Raw genomic sequence first — 23,567 nt, 5'->3', positions numbered from 1 at the left:
TTCAATTAAGTTTAAACTTTTGCAATATTCAAAACGTAAATGTTTAATGTCAAAATTTTCCTTTCAGTATCTATTAAATGCTTAAAAAGTAATGTTTTATGTCAAAATATTCTTTTCAATTAATGTTAAAAGGGGACATTTTTCTTTAAATTCAGTATATTTAATTTGAATGCAGTAATTTAAGTCTTGGCTATAAATGAAAAATTAGAATAATGCCAAATGAGAAAAAGTGTGAATTACTTCTGAAGTTACTATATTTAGAGTAAAAAAATTGAATTTTTTTATTTAATATGTATTACATTACAAAATATTTTCTCTTGTTGCATTTAAAAATATATTACAATAGATGCATAATATGCTTTCTAATTAAAATATTTGTAAATTATATGAAAAAGTCTTCTTATATTTGCAATTTGAGAAAATTTATTCAAGTGTCAATATACATAATGAAATATTCAGACTTATCTACTATTCATTACAAGGGAAAATTGGACATCTGGACATCGCTTGATATATCCATTCCGATTATTTAATTTCAAAATAATAAAAAACAAGTCTTTGGGGCATTATTGTGATTAAATAGCCTCTTCTAGTCAGCACTGACCTCACAAATAGCCAATGAAAATGTGGCATTTTTGTATCATATTCCTAGAGACTCAATGTGATTTGAGAAAGATGTTTTATTTCATCGACAGGTCTAACGATAAGAGAAAAAAATGCCGCCTATATTCAGACCAGTTAAAAGTACTGTACAAGCAAAGAAAGTCTAAGTTTATAAGTGTAAGCTAGGTGTTAACACAAGGTTGAAGCATAAAGTTCCTACTTTATTCTTTGAGAACAACCCTTGTATGGTTATAATATTTGTTTCCTGCACTCTCAATTGTTTGGGCCTTTGCTGTACTCTTACATTATCTTGTTAGTGCATTGTCATCAACAAAAAGCTTAGATGTATTACAATCATCATTAAAATTGGATAAACCTCTAACAATGACAACTGGTATCTGAAACCTACTGCTGTGAGAAAGATACCAGTCTAGATAATAGTTGTAAACCTACTGTTTCATTGGTGGATTGGGACTTCACAAATGTTCTGATAATGAAGAGCTGAATCAAATTAATACAAGCATATGTAAAGCACAGGAATGCAATGCAATCTCACTAGGGTTTTCATCAATAAAAGTACATAAAGATCTTTTTCTCATTATGAAAAATTGTGGACCATTAAATAGCAATTTGTTTGTGCTTTCAAGAATAACCTGTACAAATGTTTTAGCCAAGTCGCCAAGTGAAGTAAAAACCTCATTTCGCAGTATTATGTAAGAATTAATTGAAGGTTAATACAATGCAAAAATGGATTATTACAGAAGTTATCCAAGCTAAAGTAGTGTTTTAGAGTTTTTTACACAATCATGATCAAGCAATCATGAAAAATGGTCACAATCATTTAGTTCACACCTAAATCATGAAAGTTGGCAGATATGTCTATTTTTTTGAAAATAAATGAATAACCTTAATCATGTAATGCCAATGTAATATCGAAGTTGTTTTTGGATGTCAGAAACTAGTAATAATGTAAAATAAACCAAAAAGGAACAAATGAATAGAAGGAGATGAGACAGCAACCCAACAACATAAAAATCAAAAGACAATTTTTCAAAACATTGATCCAAGAGTATATCAGATAGATATATAAAGATACGGTATGAGTACCAATGAGAGAACCGGGGCATAAGCACCTACCCTGAAAAAGAATCTATATTAAAAAAAAAAATAAAACAATAGGTGAAAGCTATTTACACTAAAATGGAATCTGTTATAAACATTACAAATACCATTTACCACACAAATTTGCGGACTGAAAATTTCCAGTTTTTTTTATAAGTAATGCAATCAAAGCTAAATAAAATAACTGGACTTCAATTAGAAATGACTTACACAGAAAATTTGGTTTAATGCAGAAAACAATCGAATATAAAAAAAACAAGAAAGCAAATTATTCATTCCAGCAGAAAAATCAGTGAAATCTTTATTCAAGCGAACATTTAATGACGGACTATTTCCATTCTAATCTCAGATTTTAATGTATATCCTAGTAAATATCAAATAACAAGGAATCTTATGGTATATTATTGCGCAATTTAAACAGAATAATTTGATTCTGATATTGTCAAACAGGTCAATCAATTCAAAGCAATAACTGAAACAAGTATTCAAATCCATCTATCTACAACTCATTTATTTTTAAAACCAAAGCAGCAAAAATTATTAATAAATATTTTGCTAAGTGAGCTCTGACAGTTTTTTTATTACTTCAGAAAATTAAAAGGCTGTTATCAATGTTAATCTTAGTAAACTTCCTATAATGCGATTCTGACTGAAACCATGCCTCATAGTACGTCATTTAGATAAATCATAATTACAAAATATTCGGCTATTTCATTATAGTTGTCAAAGTATGAAGGTACAGAAATTAAATGAAAAGACATACAAAATTATTACATGTAACAGAAACATGGCTTTTCATCCAGTGACATTGAGTCAAATACAAAATAAAATGATTGAAAACAAAATGTCAGCCATGTAGTTGAGAGGAAAAATAAAGAACTGAAGAAGGCCAATGGCCGAAACGTCTTGATAAATTGGTTTATTTATACAATTATCAAATACAAATGGCAAGAAACACGGTGAAAACCCTTTAAAATACCATTAGTCCATATTTAGATCTAGCATGTCATTTGACTTTGGTGGAATTAAGTTGTCCCATTGGCAATCATGCCACATATTCTTATCTTTATATTAATGTCAAGGTAAAATAAAAATTCTAATATGCTGTGCAGTTTTAGAATGCACAAAAGTTTTCAATAAAAAAACACAATATTATGCTGAGTTCACACGTAATTAGAATTCGATTCGCATTAACTAATTCGAATTAGTTTAATTCGCATTTGAAACGTTTTACGTCCTAACGTCAATTCTAATTCGAATTACAATGCGTGTCAATTTCGCTTTACTGTCCAAACGACGTTAACTTTTAATTCGTATTAACAAAAACATATTTCTAATTCGAATCAATTCAAATTAAAAAAGAAGAGTGTGTGAACACGATTAGCGAATTCGTTCGCATTCGATTCGAATTCAATTAGAATTAAATGTCTGTGTGAACGAGGCATTAGCGATGTGGCTGTGCTTATTGTCGATGGTCTTGTGCATTTCATATTCTTAATTTTGTTTAGCATGCAAATGCAATAGCTAGAGCAATAGCTAGACTCTAAGAATTCCTTTCACCATCCCTAATGACTAAAACTTGTTTCCAGTTTTAGTAAGGTCCTTCCTTCAAACTGATCAACTGGTCAGAAATTTGAGAGTTTGTACAACTAAGAATAAGCAGGTGTATTGATATTGTACTGGTAGATAAAAAATAAAAAGATGTGGTATAATTGCCTATAAGACAACCCTCTACCAGAGTTCAAATGATGTTGAAATTAGCAATTAATATCAAAATTTATATCTTTAATATATAATTCTCTTACTGGTACAAAACTGACTAAACTTTCTTGAGTAGGAGAGAAACTATACAGATATTACAACCCACTATGTTAATGCCATCATTAAATTAATTTCCTGAATGGAAACTTGATCAAACTCTGATGATTTGTAATGATGAATTAACTTTGATCTACAGTGAAGCCCTATCTAATCAAGGACATAAACTTTGTAAGTACTTCCTATGTCATTACATATAGAATATGATTTGTTTTAATCAATGTAATGTGTGTGGCCGACTCAGTCTACTTCACCATGTCAAGTTGTACATTATAAGTACTGTCCAAAATAAAATTGAGAATGGAAATAGGCAATGTGTCAAAAGAGACAACAACCAGACTAAAGAGCAGATAAAGCAGCCAAATGCAACCAATGGGTCTTCAACACACAAAGAAAATCATGCACCCAGAGGCTGACATTCAGCTGGCCAATAAACCAAAAGTGTACTAGTTCAATGAAAATGACTGTCACATCAAACTCCATATAAATGAACTATATTTAAAAACATTCAAGACTACATTAGAGGACAGAGGCTCCCAACTTGGGGCAGGCGCAAAAATGTGGCAGTCTTTTATTGATATAAGAAGATGTGGTAAGTGCCAATGAGACAACTCTCCATCCAAGTCAAAATTTGTAAAAGAAAAACCAATATAGGACAAAGTATGGTCTTCAACACGGAACCTTGGCTCACAACAAACAGCAAGCTATAAAGTGCCCCAAAAAGGACTAGTGTAAAACCATTTAAAAAGAAAACCAACAGTCTAATCTATATAAAAATTGTGACACAAGAAACACTTATGACCCACATCAACAAACAAAAAACTACTGAACATTAGGTTCCTGACTAGAGGACAGGTGCAAACAAATGTCTGTTTGGTGAGATCTCAAATATGTTTAAGAAGTGGTAATGTTGCTGTCCAAAAAATATGTTTGTAAAATGGTACATGGTGCTTTCCAAAAAGATATTGGTCATGGTGCTGTCAAATAATATATTGGTCAAGTTGTACATGGTGCTGTCAAATAATATATTGGTCAAGTTGTACATGGTGCTGTGCAAAAACATATTGGTCAAGTTGTACATGGTGCTGCCCAAAAACATATTGGTCAAGGTGTACTGGTGCTGTGCAAAAACATATTGGTCAAGGTGTACATGGTGCTGCCCAAAAACATATTGGTCAAGGTGTACATGGTGCTGTGCAAAAACATATTGGTCAAGGTGTACATGGTGCTGCCCAAAAACATATTGGTCAAGGTGCTGTCCAATAACATATTGGTCAAGTTGTACATGGTGCTGCCCAAAAACATATTGGTCAAGGTGCTGTCCAATAACATATTGGTCAAGGTGTACATGGTGCTGTCCAATAACATATTGGTCAAGGTGTACATGGTGCTGTGCAAAAACATATTGGTCAAGGTGTACATGGTGCTGCCAAAAAACATATTGGTCAAGGTGCTGTCCAATAACATATTGGTCAAGGTGTACATGGTGCTGCCCAAAAACATATTGGTCAAGGTGTACATGGTGCTGCCCAAAAACATATTGGTCAAGGTGTACATGGTGCTGTGCAAAAACATATTGGTCAAGGTGTACTGGTGCTGTGCAAAAACATATTGGTCAAGTTGTACATGGTGCTGCCCAAAAACATATTGGTCAAGGTGTACTGGTGCTGTGCAAAAACATATTGGTCAAGGTGTACATGGTGCTGCCAAAAAACATATTGGTCAAGGTGTACATGGTGCTGTGCAAAAACATATTGGTCAAGGTGTACATGGTGCTGTCCAAAAACATATTGGTCAAGGTGTACATGGTGCTGTCCAAAAACATATTGGTCAAGGTGTACATGGTGCTGCCCAAAAACATATTGGTCAAGGTGTACATGGTGCTGCCCAAAAACATATTGGTCAAGGTGTACATGGTGCTGCCCAAAAACATATTGGTCAAGGTGTACTGGTGCTGTGCAAAAACATATTGGTCAAGGTGTACTGGTGCTGTGCAAAAACATATTGGTCAAGGTGTACTGGTGCTGTGCAAAAACATATTGGTCAAGGTGTACATGGTGCTGTGCAAAAACATATTGGTCAAGGTGTACTGGTGCTGTGCAAAAACATATTGGTCAAGGTGTACATGGTGCTGCCCAAAAACATATTGGTCAAGGTGTACATGGTGCTGTCCAAAAACATATTGGTCAAGGTGTACATGGTGCTGTGCAAAAACATATTGGTCAAGGTGTACATGGTGCTGCCCAAAAACATATTGGTCAAGGTGTACATGGTGCTGCCCAAAAACATATTGGTCAAGGTGTACATGGTGCTGTGCAAAAACATATTGGTCAAGGTGTACATGGTGCTGCCCAAAAACATATTGGTCAAGGTGCTGTCCAATAACATATTGGTCAAGGTGTACATGGTGCTGCCCAAAAACATATTGGTCAAGGTGTACATGGTGCTGCCCAAAAACATATTGGTCAAGGTGTACATGGTGCTGTGCAAAAACATATTGGTCAAGGTGTACATGGTGCTGCCCAAAAACATATTGGTCAAGGTGTACATGGTGCTGCCCAAAAACATATTGGTCAAGGTGTACATGGTGCTGCCCAAAAACATATTGGTCAAGGTGTACATGGTGCTGCCCAAAACATATTGGTCAAGGTGTACATGGTGCTGTGCAAAAACATATTGGTCAAGGTGTACATGGTGCTGTGCAAAAACATATTGGTCAAGGTGTACATGGTGCTGTGCAAAAACATATTGGTCAAGTTGTACATGGTGCTGCCCAAAAACATATTGGTCAAGGTGTACATGGTGCTGCCCAAAAACATATTGGTCAAGGTGCTGTCCAATAATATATTGGTCAAGTTGTACATGGTGCTGCCCAAAAACATATTGGTCAAGGTGCTGCCCAAAAACATATTGGTCAAGGTGCTGTCCAATAATATATTGGTCAAGTTGTACATGGTGCTGTCCAAAAATATATTGGTCAAGGTGCTGTCCAATAATATATTGGTCAAGTTGTACATGGTGCTGTCCAAAAACATATTGATCAAGGTGTACTGGTGCTGTCCAATAATATATTGGTCAAGGTGTACGTGGTGTTGTCCAATTATATCTTGGTCAAGGGCACATTTCATCAGGTGCTGTCCAAAAATATGTTTGTCAAGTGGTACATCGTGCTGTCCAAGACTACAATGGATACATGCAGCTCTTCAAATTGTGATGTCCCCCCTTTTTTCCAGTGCAATATACTTCAAAATCACTAACAATCTGTTCTGCTTTGACTATTTGACTATTTCTGTTCAACTCAAATTATCTTTAATTTAATTCCACTTTTATTTTAAAGAGTGTTGGCATTAAAATGGAGAATGGAAAAAAGATTGTAAATGGTTATAGCAAGTAAGATTTCAAAAAAAGATAACAAAAAGAAATTATTGTAATTCTGTGGTAAACTTATTTTATCAACATTGCATGCAGACAGTCTCCCATTAATGAACAGACCTAATTAATTTGTTAATTAGAGCACAATAGAGTCGTAAACAAACTGCTACTACTTAGCAACCATAGATATCAATTCCTGAAATACATTTTTGTACCAACACTTTATAGACACGTTCATGATTTAATGAAATCATTCTGCCATACAAATCCAAAAGCTTTAGTTTATCAGCATTTTTGTTTAATGATTCCTAAGAAACTATTTAACAAAAAGATATAATTAAAATGTTTTTGAGACAAGATTTTAGAGACTGACACTTTAATAACTATGATAAAGATTCTATTTACAAAAACAATCATAATCTGGGTCATTTTGTCTGTGATTTTAATTCCTAAAGAGCTTATGGTAGTCTGTCGTGACTGACTTGAAATATTCCTTTCTATAATTATAATTTATAAATGTAATATAGTGCCTTTATTCTAGATAAGCATTGCTATAGATCTATGTCAGGTCCATAATCATCTTCTGTTAAACTGGTAAAAGCTGAAGAGTCACTACTACGTTAGTTAACATTTTCAGCTGATGCTGTCATGTTTTATGTAGGATGTACGACACTCTCCCATCTGAGACTGACTTGAAATCTTCCTTTCTTTAATTATAATTTACAAATGTTATATAGTGCCTTTATTTAAGATAAGCATTGCTATAGATCTACGTTAGTTAACATTTTCAGCTGATGCTGGTATGTTTTCTGTAGCATGTATGACACTCTCCCATCAGGCTGGTTAGTGTTAACATAATATATGAGGTGTCCAGACAATTTAAAGTAAATACAGAGTGAATTTTATTCCAGGAACTGCAGGATTACCTCTAATTACAACTGACATAATGCCATTCATCAGAAGATTTTATGTCTTAGTTTGCACCATTATTTTCAATATGTGGAGAAAATTAGTGACTCAAAGTCTCCAGATACATTGTCTAAGGAAGAAGTTTTATGACTGGGAGAGAGTTATAACAGCAATATCACAGAATAAAATGCATAGTATGTGATGAAATGGCAAAACTAGTTCAAATCACAGTTGCTCAAAAATAGAAAACTTAATTATAATTTAGTATAGTGTCTAAAAAAGTGTTGCAATAAAAGTACTGAACATTAGGCTTTTTTACTTTGAAATTTTGGCGCCAGATGAAATTACCCTTTTTCACCTACTAAAATCTGGAAGAAAATCCTCTTGACAAGTCAAATATTGTTTAGGCACATAAATTTACCCAATTTCATCTACCATGGATAAGCTCTAACTGAAAACCAGGTTGATGGAAAATGGCACGATTAAAAATATCCTATGTAAATGGTTAAATATTCCTATGTAAATATGCAGTACTATAAAACAGTTCAATAACTGATTTTTATTATGTATGATCCTATTAATTTACTCCCCTAAAACAATATCAATATGTGCACAGTTTTCAATATCTCTGACATATTGCAACCAAATGTTTAATTTTGGATTTCTATAATACCTTCAATGTTTTACGAAGTATTAATTTCTGTTCTGTCTAAATTTTAATTAGTGAAAAAGCAATATGTTTTCTCTTGAAATCTGAGTGATTTTCTATTGCAATTTGTTGTGTTTCATAGCTTTTTGTCTCCAATGTATGTCGTAATAGATGACCTGGTTTTCAGTATTTTTGGTATTGTTTCAGAGTACATTACATTTCATTAAATTTGATACAGCAATGAGTATGACACAGAAAATGCATACATGCTATGGACAGGTTTTTAACCACATGTTCTGAATAAAGTGGACAAACAGAACCCCTGATCTGCCATTAAAATTGATTCCATATAACCCAAAATCATTTAATACGTAGTTAATCTTCTTTCTAGTCATTCATAAAAAAAACCCAACACTTTTAAAATGTTAAAGCAATTGAAATTTCATACCACAATATATAAATCAGTCTATTTCAAAAGTCGTAATGCAAGGTAAAACACATCTCTTCATAATTGTACACAATGGGCTCCAAACATGAGCACAATGTTAAAATTAGTTTTTTTGTTTCCTTTTTTTCAGACAACAAAGCTTTAGAAAAACTGTGGCGACAACCAATGATCCAAAATGTTCAGTAACTATATTGTGCCAATTTTAATATTGATGCCCTACATACACTCAGGATCATACTGAAGTTCTTACACAAGCAATACATCAACTGCATTATTTTGAAATTTATAAGGTGAAGTCTGAAAAAGAATTTCTTTTGTATCAATACTAATATCAGAACTATTACTAAGTGAATTTTGAGTTATTTTGGCCTGATTTAAAAAAAATTGATATGTAGGGCCTTTCTTGAACCTACGCAAATGTGAACTGAAGGTTCCAATATCATATCTTGATAAAAGTCAACTGGTATCCACAGAGAAACCTTCAAATATAATTTCTGATTTTCTACCTTCCAATGTAATGTTTGCCTAATGTCAACTTGATGACCTTCAGGAAATAATATCATCAGATAATGTCAATTCAAGAGTACTTAATAAACTGGGTACCATTTGAGAATTAATATAAAGAAGCTTTGAGGGATCATATGATCATATGAAAGTCACATAAGGACAATCAGGAATCAGTTCACTATACAAACATTCCGCTGCTAGGTATGATATTTAAATCTATTAATATCTCCAGCGTTTAATAATTGATGCTCTTCATTGTTCTTTGGCGGTAATTATTTCTGTCATCACGCAGTTAAATAGCATTGATTTTATCCAAGCTTATGAAAATCTTGATTCAATTTCAAATAAGAATTAAACTTTTTGTCTCCAGAATTTACTGTTGCTATGGATTCCAATTTATAAGCAAAAAAAAATTTAATTTGTTGCAGCAACAAGTTTAGATTTTACAAGACCAGATTTTCCAGGATCAGGTTTTAATTGCATGAAAACAAGATAGTGATGTATGTGATTCTCCACACCTTAAGTATGGATCAAGCAAAGGAATTTGATCCTGACTTACAATGAAGTAGATCAATACTCGCTGCTTTGAACCATGTCTTATTATATCTTTGTTTCAGTGATCAGGAAATAGCAATTAGTTGTCACAAGAAATCATGTAACAAGTTCTACTTCACCTGTTTGTACAAATCACCAGTTTTAAGACTAAAATTTTCACACAATGTTAGTTTGTGACATTTGAATTAATCAAGCTAAAAACATTCTGCAAATAATGATCACCTAGAAACATTAATACAATATAATGAACAGAAAATTCATACAATTAAATTCACTTTTTTTCCTTTTGCAAAATTAAGCTTATCACGGTTTCATTGAAAAAGTCAATAGTATGATATTATAAGACTTTGTAGGATTAAGAAGAGACAACTGAAGCTTGTCAGCAAATGGAATTTCAAATGATGGGTAATTATTCTAAAGTTATTTCAAATGTGGTCGCCACACAGGATATACATTTGTAATTTCATATAATACAAAAACAATTTATTTCAAAATTGTTACCACTGGTACGGGCAATTTATTATCTGAAAATTTTAATATCTTGTTCATATGTTCAATTTTATTTACAATAACACCTGTCTTTTGGTTCAATGAAATTTTGGTCTGTTATCCTGATTTTTGGAAATTGGTCTGTAAAAGGAGTAAAATATGGTTCTGTGTCCTTCCTAAGTCAGAAGCCTGTAAATCAGTGGTTGTTGTTGGTTACTTTCTGCCATATTTATTTTTGATTACATTTTGTTCCTGTTGTTTCCATTCTTCAGATTTTTTTTGCCTTGCTGTGGCTTGCTTTTTTTTTTTTAGCTTACTATTATTATGTGGTATAGATTTTGCTCATTGTTGAAGTCTGAATGGTGACTAATAGTTGTAACCATGTCTCATCCCAAATCATACCACATCCTGTTATTTTCATATCTATAGAGATTTTCTTTCAAAATCATTTTTATATTAAAAGAGATTTTCTTTAAATCTGATTTTATCATTGAAATAAAATAACTTTTTATTGGTAAAATACATGCCTGCCAAAATCTTAGATCGCAAAACTAATGAATCAAAGAAATTTAAGTTTTACATCTTACTTTTGTCTAAATGAAAAAAAAAACTTTCAGGAAATCTGACTTCCTGTTATGCTTCAGATTGGTATTTATTTCCATTTTCTAGACATCTATTTAATCATCCAAATAGGTGTAGCCACAGGTAAAAGCAATATTTTCACAAAATTACTAACAATAAACTTTAAAAGACTTATCTAGGTTGTTAAAACAGTGCCTAATCTAGGGAGTTGGGTTCTAGGGTCAGAATCCCTCCTTTTTTGATGAAAACATTATACACATTAGGTCAGTATACTCTAGGGGGTTGGGTTCTAGGGTCGGAATCCCTCCTTTTTTGATGAAAACATTATACACATTAGATCAGTATACTCTAGTAGGGGGTTGGGTTGTAGGGTCGGAATCGCTCCTTTTTTGATGAAAACATTATACACATTAGATCAGTATACTCTAGGTTCTTAGGAAGTATCCAGGAAGTAAATGGAGGAGACACACTTTAACTATGTCAAGAAAGGTTGAACTTTTTGTTGGGCAGGATTAGCCATCCTGTGTTATAGAATAAATTTATCAAAGCAAACCATTCATGAATTTGTATATCTTAGAAACTTTTAATTTCATATTTTGTTGGTGATTCTAAATGCAAAATCCAACTCACAGCATGAATGCAGACCATATTAATTTGACTAAGCAGTAAAAAGAAGCAATGACCTTCAGCACTCAAGGTGGACAAACAACCACACTTTTAGAGGAAATGGTGAACATGCTACTAAAACAACAAGAGTGCACACGCTGAAATGTCTCGCCTTCTTTACTAATCATTGATATTATGTTGATAGTCCTAAGCATAAAGCTTTATTACAACTGTCACATAAACTTAATATTAACCAAGATAACTAATCAAATGAACCATGAAAATGAGATCAAGGTCAGATGAACCATGCCAGGCAGACATGTACAGCTAACAATGCTTCCATTTAACAAATATTGTTGACCTATTACTTATAGTTTAAGAAAAATAGACCAAAACACAAAATCTTAACACTGCGCAATGAACAGTGAAAATGAGGTCACAGTCAAATAAAACCTGTGCGACCGACATATAGATCATAAATAATTTCCATACACCAAATATAGTTGACCTATGGCATATATTATTAGATAAAAAGACCAAAACTCAAAAGCTTAACTTTGACCACTGAACCATGAAATTGAGGTCAAGGTCTGATAACATCTGCCTGCCAGACATATACACCTTACAACTCATTCCATACAACAAATATAGTAGACCTATTGCATAAAGTATGAGAAAAACAGATCAAAACACAAAAACTTGACTATAACCACTGAACCATGAAAATGAGGCCAAGGTCAAATGACACCTGCCAGTTGGACATGTACACCTTACAGTCCTTCCATACACCGAATATACTAGCCCTATTGCTTATAGTGTCTGAGATATAAACTTGACCACCAAAACTTAATCTGAACTTTTTTTTCAAGTGGTCACTGAACCATGAAAATGAGGTCAAGGACATTGGACATGTGACTGATGGAAACTTCGTAACATGAAACATCTATATACAAAGTATGAAGCATCCAGGTCTTCCACCTTCTAAAATATAAAGCTTTCAAGAAGCTAGCTATCGCTGCGGCCGCCGCCAAAACACTTTCCCTATGTCTGGCTTTCTGCAACAAAAGTTGCAGGCTCGACAAAAACCTTCCAAAAATGTGCTTGCGTTCAATACATTGTATGTGTAGGAGGAAGGCACAATAGTTTATATGTTACTACTGTTTACCTACATCGATAATCTTTTCAATCTGAAAATCATCATCAAAAACTTTGTCTACTACATCTTTTGAGAATTTAGAAGTTTACCAAGTCCTGCCACCAAATGTAATGATATAAACCAGGGTTAAGTTGTTATAATGTGTTTATGACATTTCTGTCAATATATATAATTGTATATAAACTTTGATAGATTTTTGTCATCACAATTCCTTTATTCTACTCCCTACAGACTCCTTCCAGATCCAATATACATATAAGGCCATTAATCCATACAGTTAATGTCAGCATACAACGATGCCAATGTTTGTCATCTCAGGAAAACATCCGTCAGAAATCCTCCGTAATTACATTTCGTTACTTAGCTAAAACCAATTGCATTTATGTGTTACTCTTGGTTCAGGTGATCCATTTCATTACGATAAGACTCTAGAGGGAAAATCATAGCATATATCTATGGTATTTCATCAAGGGAATTCATTTTTTCTACATCTTATGAGTTTGAGAAAATATCCAATTGTGTAAATATTCTTAAAATGGCTATAAAATATTTTAAAAAGCTGAATAAATATAACCGCAAACCTTAATTATCCTCAAGCTTTGTTTTTTTCTGGGTGATAAACATCAAAATACCTTTTTTATAGAAGAAGTTTTAGAGTAGGATTGGGAATACAAGTAATCAAACTATATGTCATGAGACAGGAGAATGTCATGCATTACAATATAAAAAGCTTCATTATAGCTTGTTTAATCCTCAATCAGATGATTTTACTATGTTTCTCAAATTGATTCTGGCTAAAAACAAACAAAATTCATTCGATTTAAATGTATGCGACATTTCAGTCTGTTTTGTATAAGTTCAAAGTCATTATCAAACGGAAAACATTTTAGGGATAAAATCATTCCTTTCCAATCAGTAAAATATTTAAGTACAAATTATTATGGCTGAATTAAAAGAGAATGAAGCAAGACTATTAGGTTTTGATCTCATTTTCTTCTTTAAAAGTTCAAGCTCTAGGTTTACTGCATGAAAGAATCGAAGACTATTTATTTCTGATTAAATACAAAGCTTTAAGATATTGAAGCAATTCAAGCTACCAACTTACAAGTTCTTCGACCATCGATCAATAGATAGTTTGCTGTAATTTCAATAATATCAAAAATACAAAATTAGTGATTATAGTGGTATGTCATAGCACCAGTATGACAATTTAATAAACAGCCAGGGACTTCCTTGGAAATCAATTATCTATTTTCTATAGATTACATTATAGGTGACAATCTTCCTCAATAATAAGTCTGTGACCAGAGTGTGACTATTTATCATGGCTGACAGAATATATTACACTAGTCTGCTTAGATATTGTCTTCTAAATTATACTTATAACTTATCTATGTTACAAATCTAATGCAAATATTATTGATAAATGTCTGAATCTATTGAACAGGAAGCTCATTGTAAGGATTTGAAATTACAGAATGTATGCTGTTGTTATGTGGGAAAACTGTTGTCAAACAATTTCTCTCTAGCCAATATAAAATCGAGATTAACAGGGAAATGGGCACAAGGGAATTAAGCCAAAACCCACTCCACCTTTTACTTGTAATAATAAAGTCTCATGTTCACCCTGCTTTCATGATAAGCAAGTGGAATTGTGGATATTTCTTTTGGCATAACAGTTTATTTTGGAGTCCTCTTGGCCGTTCACGTCTAAACTAAGTCGATTTCTTTGAAAAATCAGAGACAAACATATGATTTTACTACATCTTAAAGTACTGGGAGGAAATTACAAGATAAATACAATATATGTACATAGTGTTTGAAATATTAAGATTGTACAAATAAATTTTATATTTTTTGGACAATGCACATATATTGCCTATAGTTGCAGAATATAACTGTGTCCAGGATATAGTACTGTGTAAAATAAAATACAGTTGTATTATTCACTTATTCAACTCTTCTATGACTACGTGCTGCAGTTCCATGCAGTACTAACCATTACCCTTTTTGTTACATAATGCTAGATATCATGCTGTGCTGTGACAGAACCAAAAAACAAGATCTTTGATCAATTTCATAAATTAGTTTGATTTTTTAGAAAGTTGAAGATAAAAATCTAAAGTTTAATTTGATTTGGAGAAGAGTGAAACTCTTTGCATCTAGATATTTCTTACCTGATAAAATCTAAGTATTGCACTATCAATGAAAGATGCCAGTTCTATTATCCTCAAACATTGAATGTATATAAAACATTTTAACTAAACTAAACATTCCTAGATTTTCTAGGCATTGTGACCTAGTCCTTAGACCTGCTAACCAAAGAATCATTGTTCTTTTCATGGAGAACATTCAAGTTTGGTTTAGATATTGTATGGGTTGTCAGCAAGACAGCATTCTTTCGAGCACTATTTTTGTACTCAGACTCGAGAATCAACCAATCAAAATGCTTGATTTCATGTTTCGAGCATGATTTTTGTGCTCCGAGCACTGAGCAAAGTTTTATGACTGGTCTTTTTATGAGCAGTCAGACTATAATCTATCATCTCAGCCTAAAATTTCAACATTTTTTTTCTCTCACTGAAACGGTAAAGAGCGTACAATAAATAAGTATATGACTTACTGTGAGCTGTCAGTTTGTCTGTAGGATTCATCACTGATATCAGCCCTTTTTTCCATCTGACCATATACTGAAAAAAATTTAAAAAATTGAGGTTAAGGAAATGTTATACAACAACAATCATATACTGAAAAAAAGAGAAATTAGTTTTTAATGAAATTTCATTCATCTGTATTTTAAATAGGCAATAGAATATTTATAATATTTTCAAATAAACAAAAAGATATAATCTCTGGGTGCTGGTTTTTTTTTGTCTGCTTAAAGACCCATTGATGGCCATGGGTTGTTTTCTGCTCTTTTGTTTGGTCATCAAGGTCTCTTTGTCTTTGAAACATTCCCTGTTACAATTTTTTTTCTCTCAAGTTTTCCCAGGTCCTAAAGTCAAGCAAGCTTACATCAAATACTTATTGCTTACTAAATACTTATATCATGAGATCTAAAGTGCACCTTATAAAAAAAATTAGAAAACACTGAGTGGATCTATAAAAAAAACATGCCTCTTTTTTAACTAAATGAGACACTATATAATGTTGTACTTGAGTATGACTAGCATATCTTTCAACAGGCTGTTATTTACAGAAGACATCTTAAAACAAATCAAAGATATGCTTATCATCGCCAGGTTAAGTCATTCAACCTTTCCAAGGGACATAACTCTTGATGTTATTTGTAGACTCAGTAAGATGCTAACAACAAAATAACTATCTTCAAACAATGTTCACACATTTTTGAGAGAAGCTATTCAGAGACATAATTATGTTTGCTAATGAGTTCTTTATATGCATCTGATTATGTCTCACATATCTCGTACATTGATCGACTCCCAAAAAATCTTAACCCTGTAATAGTTATGTCAAGCAGCGAAGCTTTTTGTTAGTTCATATGTCTTGTTTAATAATGAATCATTACGTAGGCCTCATTACACAAGTATTTAGATATGTTTGAAGAAATCTGATCAAAGTTTATCTGTATGCAGTTCTTAATTATCTTGTGTCAGATTCAAAGTCTGATTTGGTTAACAGATTGAAAAGTTGAAAAAAAGCATAATTCAAAATGGTGAAGCACATGCAATGTGTAAGTAGATTTAATACGATACTGTCTATTAACCATGTTAACCAAACCCCTAGAAATGATTACAGAAAGTAACTTCAATCTTCAACAATGATTTTTTTGACACTATTTTTGGATTCTATTAGGAGAATGCCATTTATATTTCAACAGAACCACGATGTATGAATCAATAAGAAATTAAATGCAATTATCTTATGTCTTTTCTTTGGTAAGCCTTGTGATTTACGAACATAAAATTATCCCTTCCATATTGCTTCTAAAATCTATGGTCTTATAAAGAAGAAAACACAAACAGATTGATTGATAGCATGTAATACAATAGGACATGAATGGCAACCAAATTTGGCAAGCTTTTGCAATTTTATTCGTAAATCTAATGAGAAAAGTAAACTAATCGGATCCCTTTATCAGGGAGACTTCATTATTCCACCATTTAGAGGTGTATTCAAGTCATAAAATTACAACACAGTGAGTCAGCCTATTGATTCTTAAGACGTTTGATTGTTTGGAAATGGCTTTCTGTTTTTTCTTGACATTCAAACACTTTGTACAAGAATTATAAGGTTTAAAATCTAATTATCAGCTCAATAACTGAAAGTGATGTAAGAGCTCAGAGAAAATTAAAAAAAATTATACTGAGGCTATGAAAGAGAAGACTATTAGTCTTATGATTAACCAAAAAAACATAAAACTACATTAAAACATTATAATTATATTTAATTGACTAATGAAGTATACCAAATTACAAACCAAAGCTTGTAGTGTTTCAAATAAAACCATCAAAATTGATTGAAGATAGTGACCCTATTTACATTTAAGGAAAAAAAAGAAAAAAAAAAAAAAAAAAAATTATTGTGAATCTTTCTTGCTATAAATTCATTAACCCACTACAAATAGAATGAAAACTGATAGCTTATTTTTTTCTACCCAGCGGGCAACATTTTCAAAGCAAATTCAAGAGAATAGATATATAAGTTTAACTCAGGTCAGAAATAAGAAAATATAGATAAGAATCTTAGTTCAACAACATAAGTTCAAACGTGGAGTTAAAAAAACATGAAAATATAACTTTCCCTAGTTTTAGAATATTGAACCCAAAACTTGGCCTGAAAAAAGCAAGAAATTTTTAACTGGAGGAAAATCCTGAGACTGACAAGCCTATAATAAAATGGGGAATCTTTTGATAATAGTTATCACAAAATATTACATCACTAAACAGAGATGGCAATTATAACTTTGTGGCCACCCATGGAACACTTTATCAGTATTCATGTGGTCTATGGCACCTTGTCACATCCAATAAATTCTCTAAGCTTGTTATCAACTCCAAAATAATCAGCTTTGTCAAAATAAAATTGCTAAGTATTCTGCATAATAATCAAGAATAATTACATCTTTTAAGTTCTTCATAGGCTTTTAATGAAATTAACCAGTAAATATGAGTTATCTGTGGGAGACTTACAAAATGTTTTGCATCTATAATTTTATAGCTTTCATACCCAAACATTTACACAGATTCTCCAGATAATGCATCTCACTGCACTTCCCTATATTGGAGGTCTGTTTTATCTCAAGCAAATCATGCCATAAAAGGAAACATTTATGACTTTTTTATATTGACAATGAATTAAAATTTCACATGAAAAGTACTAGACACTTAACTGCCCTAGGACAAAGTCATTAGCTCAAAAGGATTTTCAAGATTGCTTCCAAATGATAAAGTTCTGAACTTTGATGTTTTTTAAAAATATCTTATAAGAGTGGTCTCCCTTATACCACTGTCAAAATCTGAATATTTTTCTTTCAAAATTATTGATTTGTATAAAATGTTTCAAGAAAACAGGAGATTCAGTTTGTATTAAAAACAAGGATCATGGTGAACATATCATTCCCTGTACATGATTTCCATTGTAAATCTAAACAAACAATATATCACAACATATACTGCATATTTATATCAAAAGCATGACAATGAATTAATCAGAATGCTTTCATGTAAATTTATTTATATTTCACTGTTAACCTATAAACCCTATTATCCAGACAAAAATGCAGACAATTGTAAGATCTTTTTTACTCTGGCATAACATATTAAGATTGTTGTTTTGATCAAGTACATCTTCTGAATGTAATTATAGTTTTCATTAAATAGGATCATCCTGGTGACCACAAAATGCCAAGATTTGCATACATCAACAATGGCCAGTGCAAATAAACAATTGAGAACTATTTATTGTCTTTCCTGTACTGCCGTATATATTTACATTTTTGCATTTCTCAACTAAACAGTTGTTCTCATTACAACCAAATGGCAAATATTAAATTCTAAATTTTACTATATATATGATAATCCACTTGAGATAGTTTTAAACATTTTTAAACTTTAAAATGCAAAGTTAATGATCATCCAAATTTTTTTTTTAATATTAATATCACGAGTTAGATAAATATTGTAGTAAACGAGGTAAAATGGTAGGACCAATTTCTCAAATGATTCAATGGATATGATGTAGATTGTCGATGTTCTGAATGGAGGTGACAGGAAACAAAATAACCTGCAGCCTGCAATCCACAAATTATTGATACATTGAAAATTGCCATACTTTGGTCAGAATGCCAGAATATGCTGAATATTTGAGACTATATTATCTACATAGGGAAATCCCTGTGCCGAGTCAGGAGTGTGGCAGTTGTTTTCCATTTGTTTGAGGTTTTTATTTTTGCCCTTAGATGGGGGACTATCTGTTTTGAGTTTTTATTGGAGTTTGGTAATGTTTCAGCTTTTAGAATTTTCTACAGTGACAGCAGTGTGCAGTGGTTTACCATTAAAGCCCCATTAACGGGGTATTTGGTAGGATAGACCTTGCTTTCTTTTTGAAGTATGTGGACTTTATCAAATCAAACTAAAAAAAATATTAAAATGACTCACTCTTTACTTGCTTCTAAACAACCTTTTCTGACCTTTAACACTTCATTATAAATGCTGCATTAATGTCTCTGAATTGTGAAGAAAATGCTAGGATATATTTTTTGTTTGAATGTCAAACGACAAAGAATGTTTAAATCAACCCGACAGGCACTATTTTTTTCTGACAGTCCTTGTATAAACCCATTTTTTTTTCAAAACTAAATTAATTAAATTAGGGTATCAATTTTCAGTAACAACTGTCTGAAATATCATAGCATTGAAATCATTTTGATATTTCACACAAAAAATGTAATGGTAACACCCTGATTTTATCTCTACCCTTATCAGAAAAATTATAAGTAAAAAATCAACAAATGTCAAGATAGTTTGGCCATGTTGAGAACCTAAGCTGATAAAAAAAGTATTTATTTTATGTTCATTAAGAAAAAAATGTTGTTCTGAGTATCTACTGATAGGTCATGATCTGGTAGCCTATGTTTTGATGTAATTCAACGCTCTCTTTTACCACTTCAACATCAGGAACATCACTCCAAATCTGGGCTATCTTTAATAACATGCAAATGAATCTAAAAAACTCTATTTTATCAAGTCTTTTGGCAACTATAGTTTCACTTGGTTAGCAAATTATGAACTTTAGATTTATGGGATTTGCTAGTTAATTTTTATGGCAACTTTTTAATTTGCTATTTACTTCTTCATTAAAACTGGTAGGAGAGAGTACTGTCATAAAACAACTTTTCCATCATTAATTGGCTACACTGTTGTTATACCTAGTTTTTTAAGGTTTGAAGATAACATAAAGACTAAAAAATTAGAAGATGCTAAATTTAAAATAGACATTCTGTCATGCATAAGATAGGAAAAAAGTTGACATCGATTATCATTGGAATGGATGAAAAAAAAAAATAAAAAAAAAAAGTTTATGCATGTACGCATACATTTGTACTGCCAAAATTTTCTGCTAACAGATCAACCAACTAGTTCTCAATACACCAATTGATGAATGTGTAAAGATCAACAAAAATATGTGTTTTGCATTTCAACACATAAAATCAAGATTAAGAATTAAAGTACTATTTTTTTTAAGAAGCTTTGACTGGAATATTTTGTAATGTTTTCCATACAAAAAATATAGGGTTTCTTCCCTTTAAAATTTTATCTTTTAAAAATATCAAATCAAAGTGCAAAATGTCACAAAATCTTCAGTTTTCTTAATAAATGTCAGGATAGCCTTTCAAAGTATCTCCCATAGATTTTTATCTTTTGATAAACAAAGTGCTGAAAATTACAGGGTATCTCTAAATGAAATGCAATTATATGTCTGACTGTTTGTCTTGTTCTAAAGGATAAATTAAAGTAAAATGATATCAAAATACGGATTTGCATTTCTTAAGGACACCATCTGACAGTGTATTTCCAATATCTCTATTCAAATATTTTTCTCATCTAAATGTTTGGGGACTGGAATCTAATTTCTTTTTATTCACAAAGGTTTTTTTTTCATTTAGACAAATATTTTTTCATGAATAGTGTAAAATACCTTAGTTTTCCGATGGGATCTAAATATCAAAAGGCATTTTAAATGGGAAAGTATCTTTCAAAATTTAGTGTCATTATATGTCATGCTCAAAGTTAGACCCCAAACTAAACCAAAAATATAACAAAAATAATTTTCAAATTCGTTTGCAAGTTAATTTCTTGCACAATAAAGTTGCATGTTTCGCTTTTGATACAAAGTAATTTTCTAAGGAACTTGTATTATAGTTTTTAGGCAAACACTAAGTAACGCTAAACAAATGATATACTTCAATGGGTACAAATATGTATTTTTTTCAATTTTGTGATCACAAGGCATTCAGCTCAGCATGGGAGTTATGTTATGCTTTTTTTAAATATGCATTGAAATTTAAAGCTAAATGTAAATGTATGGTATGAGTTTTGATTGTTGTCAATATTTATGCTACTTCCATAAGTTACTGACATCTAAATGATTTGGTCTCTGTGACCAATAATTGCTTACATCTAAGTCATTTGGTCTCATATGGATAGTTTAATCACACTGGCAGTTATGTACCACAACTCTTTATTCTTATATTGCTGTCTCATTGACAATACCACATATCTTTTTTTCATGACTAATTATTCAACCAACTTCATGAAGGAAAAAAAGTATATTTGAGAATTTAGAGCACCACTTGCATGTAGCACCTTGGTGGTATAAAAATGTGAGAATATTGTAAACAAATTTTACACTTAAATCAATGAAATGATCAGGATCTATTGATCCATCAAAATTCCCACACATACAGATCTGTTGAAAACATCATTTTTAATCATCATCAACAATTGTCATGGGTGTCATTATCAAACTTTAACAATATATACTTATATATGGCATGTGTGCCCAGAAGCTTGCACAATCTAATTTGTATTTTTCCTATATCTATCACAACCTTAAAAAATCTCACTAACTTTACTCTTGTGACTGGATTTTTTCTGGAGCATTTCATCAATGTTCAATTAAAAATTCTAAACAATACATCAAGCAATCTCTGTTTACATGTTATTGTAGTTAGCAAGGTCAAATGTACTTCACCTGGCCCTTTTTATGGACATTTCCTAGCAATATTTATAATATTAGGTATGACAAAAATGCAACAACTATGCTAGTAAAAGTTCCTTCAAATTCCAGATAGTAGTGTTGAACATGGTTGGATAAATAAATATAAAAAGCTTAAGTCTATTCTAGGAGACATTTGACTTAATTCTTTTCTAGGAGACATTGGACTTAAGTCTTTTCTAGGAGACTTTGGACTTAAGTCTAGATTAGGAGACATTTGACTTAAGTCTATTCTAGGAGACATTTGACTTAAGTCTATTCTAGGAGATATTTGACTTAAGTCTATTCTAGGAGATATTTGACTTAAGTCTTTTCTAGGAGACATTGGACTTAAGTCTTTTCTAGGAGACATTTGACTTAAGTCTTTTCTAGGAGACATTTGACCTAAGTCTTTTCTAGGAGACATTTCACTTAAGTCTATTCTAGGAGACATTTGACTTAAGTCTTTTCTAGGAGACATTTGACTTAAGTCTTTTCTAGGAGACATTGGAATTAAGTCTATTCTAGGAGACATTGAACTTAAGTTTATACAAGTAGACATTAGACTTGTGTTTATGGTAGGAGCCACTTGACTTAAGTCTATGCTAAGAGACATTAGACTAAAAGTCTATGCTAGGAACATGTGACCTAAGTCTATGCTAAGAGACATTAGACTAAAAGTCTATGCTAGGAACATTTGACCTAAGTCTATGCTAGGAACATTTGACCTAAGTCTATGCTAAGAGACATTAGACTAAAAGTCTATGCTAGAACATTTGACATAAGTCTATGCTAAGAGACATTAGACTAAAAGTCTATGCTAGGACATTTGACCTAAGTCTGTGCTAGGAGACATAAGACATGTGTCTATGCTTGGAGACATTTGACCTAAGTCTATACTAGGACATTTGACCTAAGTCTGTGCTAGGAGACATAAGACATGTGTCTATGCTTGGAGACATTTTACTTCAATCTATGCTAGGCAACATTAAACTTATGCCTATGCTAGGAGCCACTTGACTTAAGTCTATGTTAGGAGACATTACACGTATGCTTATGCTAGGAGACATTTGACTTAAGTCTATGCTAGGAGACATTTGAGGTAAGTCTTTGTTAGGAGACATTTGACTTAGTCTATGCTAAGAAATATTTGACGTAAGTCTATGCTAATAAATATTTGACTTAAGTCTATGCTAAGAAATATTTGACTTAGTCTATTCTAGGAGATATTTGACTAAAGTATATGCTAGGATATATTTGGCTAAAGTCTATGCTAGGAGACACTTGAGGTAAGTATGTACTAAGAGACATTTGACTAAAAGTCTATGCTAGAACTCAATAAACTTAAGTATATCCTTGGAGACATTTGACTAAAAGTCTATGCTAGGACTCAATAAACTTAATTATATCCTTGGAGACATTTGACTAAAAGTCTATGCTAGAACTCAATAAACTTAAGTATATTCTTGGAGACATTTGACTAAAAGTCTATGCTAGAACTCAATAAACTTAAGTATATTCTCGGAGACATT

The 23,567-nt window shown here is 31.9% G+C and overlaps 1 protein-coding gene across 17 annotated transcripts in view; it reads right to left on the bottom strand.

Annotated features, from left to right (window-relative positions):
• LOC139525523 (inactive tyrosine-protein kinase transmembrane receptor ROR1-like) overlaps positions 1 to 23,567 on the bottom strand; it is a 170,093-nt gene that overhangs the window by 40,503 nt on the left and 106,023 nt on the right. For 11 of the 17 annotated variants that reach the window (XM_071320948.1, XM_071320922.1, XM_071321012.1 and 8 more), the window contains 2 exons: positions 15,440 to 15,506; positions 13,922 to 13,954 (listed from right to left, as the gene is read on the bottom strand). In XM_071320948.1, coding sequence (XP_071177049.1) covers positions 13,922 to 13,954; positions 15,440 to 15,506 — 100 coding nt within the window. The remainder of the gene's footprint in view (positions 1 to 13,921; positions 13,955 to 15,439; positions 15,507 to 23,567) is intronic. The other 6 variants (XM_071321004.1, XM_071321029.1, XM_071321049.1 and 3 more) reach the window with 1 other exon arrangement.

Source organism: Mytilus edulis, chromosome 1 (assembly GCF_963676685.1).
Source record: "Mytilus edulis chromosome 1, xbMytEdul2.2, whole genome shotgun sequence".
Taxonomy (NCBI): Eukaryota; Metazoa; Mollusca; class Bivalvia; order Mytilida; family Mytilidae; genus Mytilus; species Mytilus edulis.
Note: the sequence above shows the minus strand (reverse complement) of the source record. Positions and strands in the feature narration are given on the sequence as shown.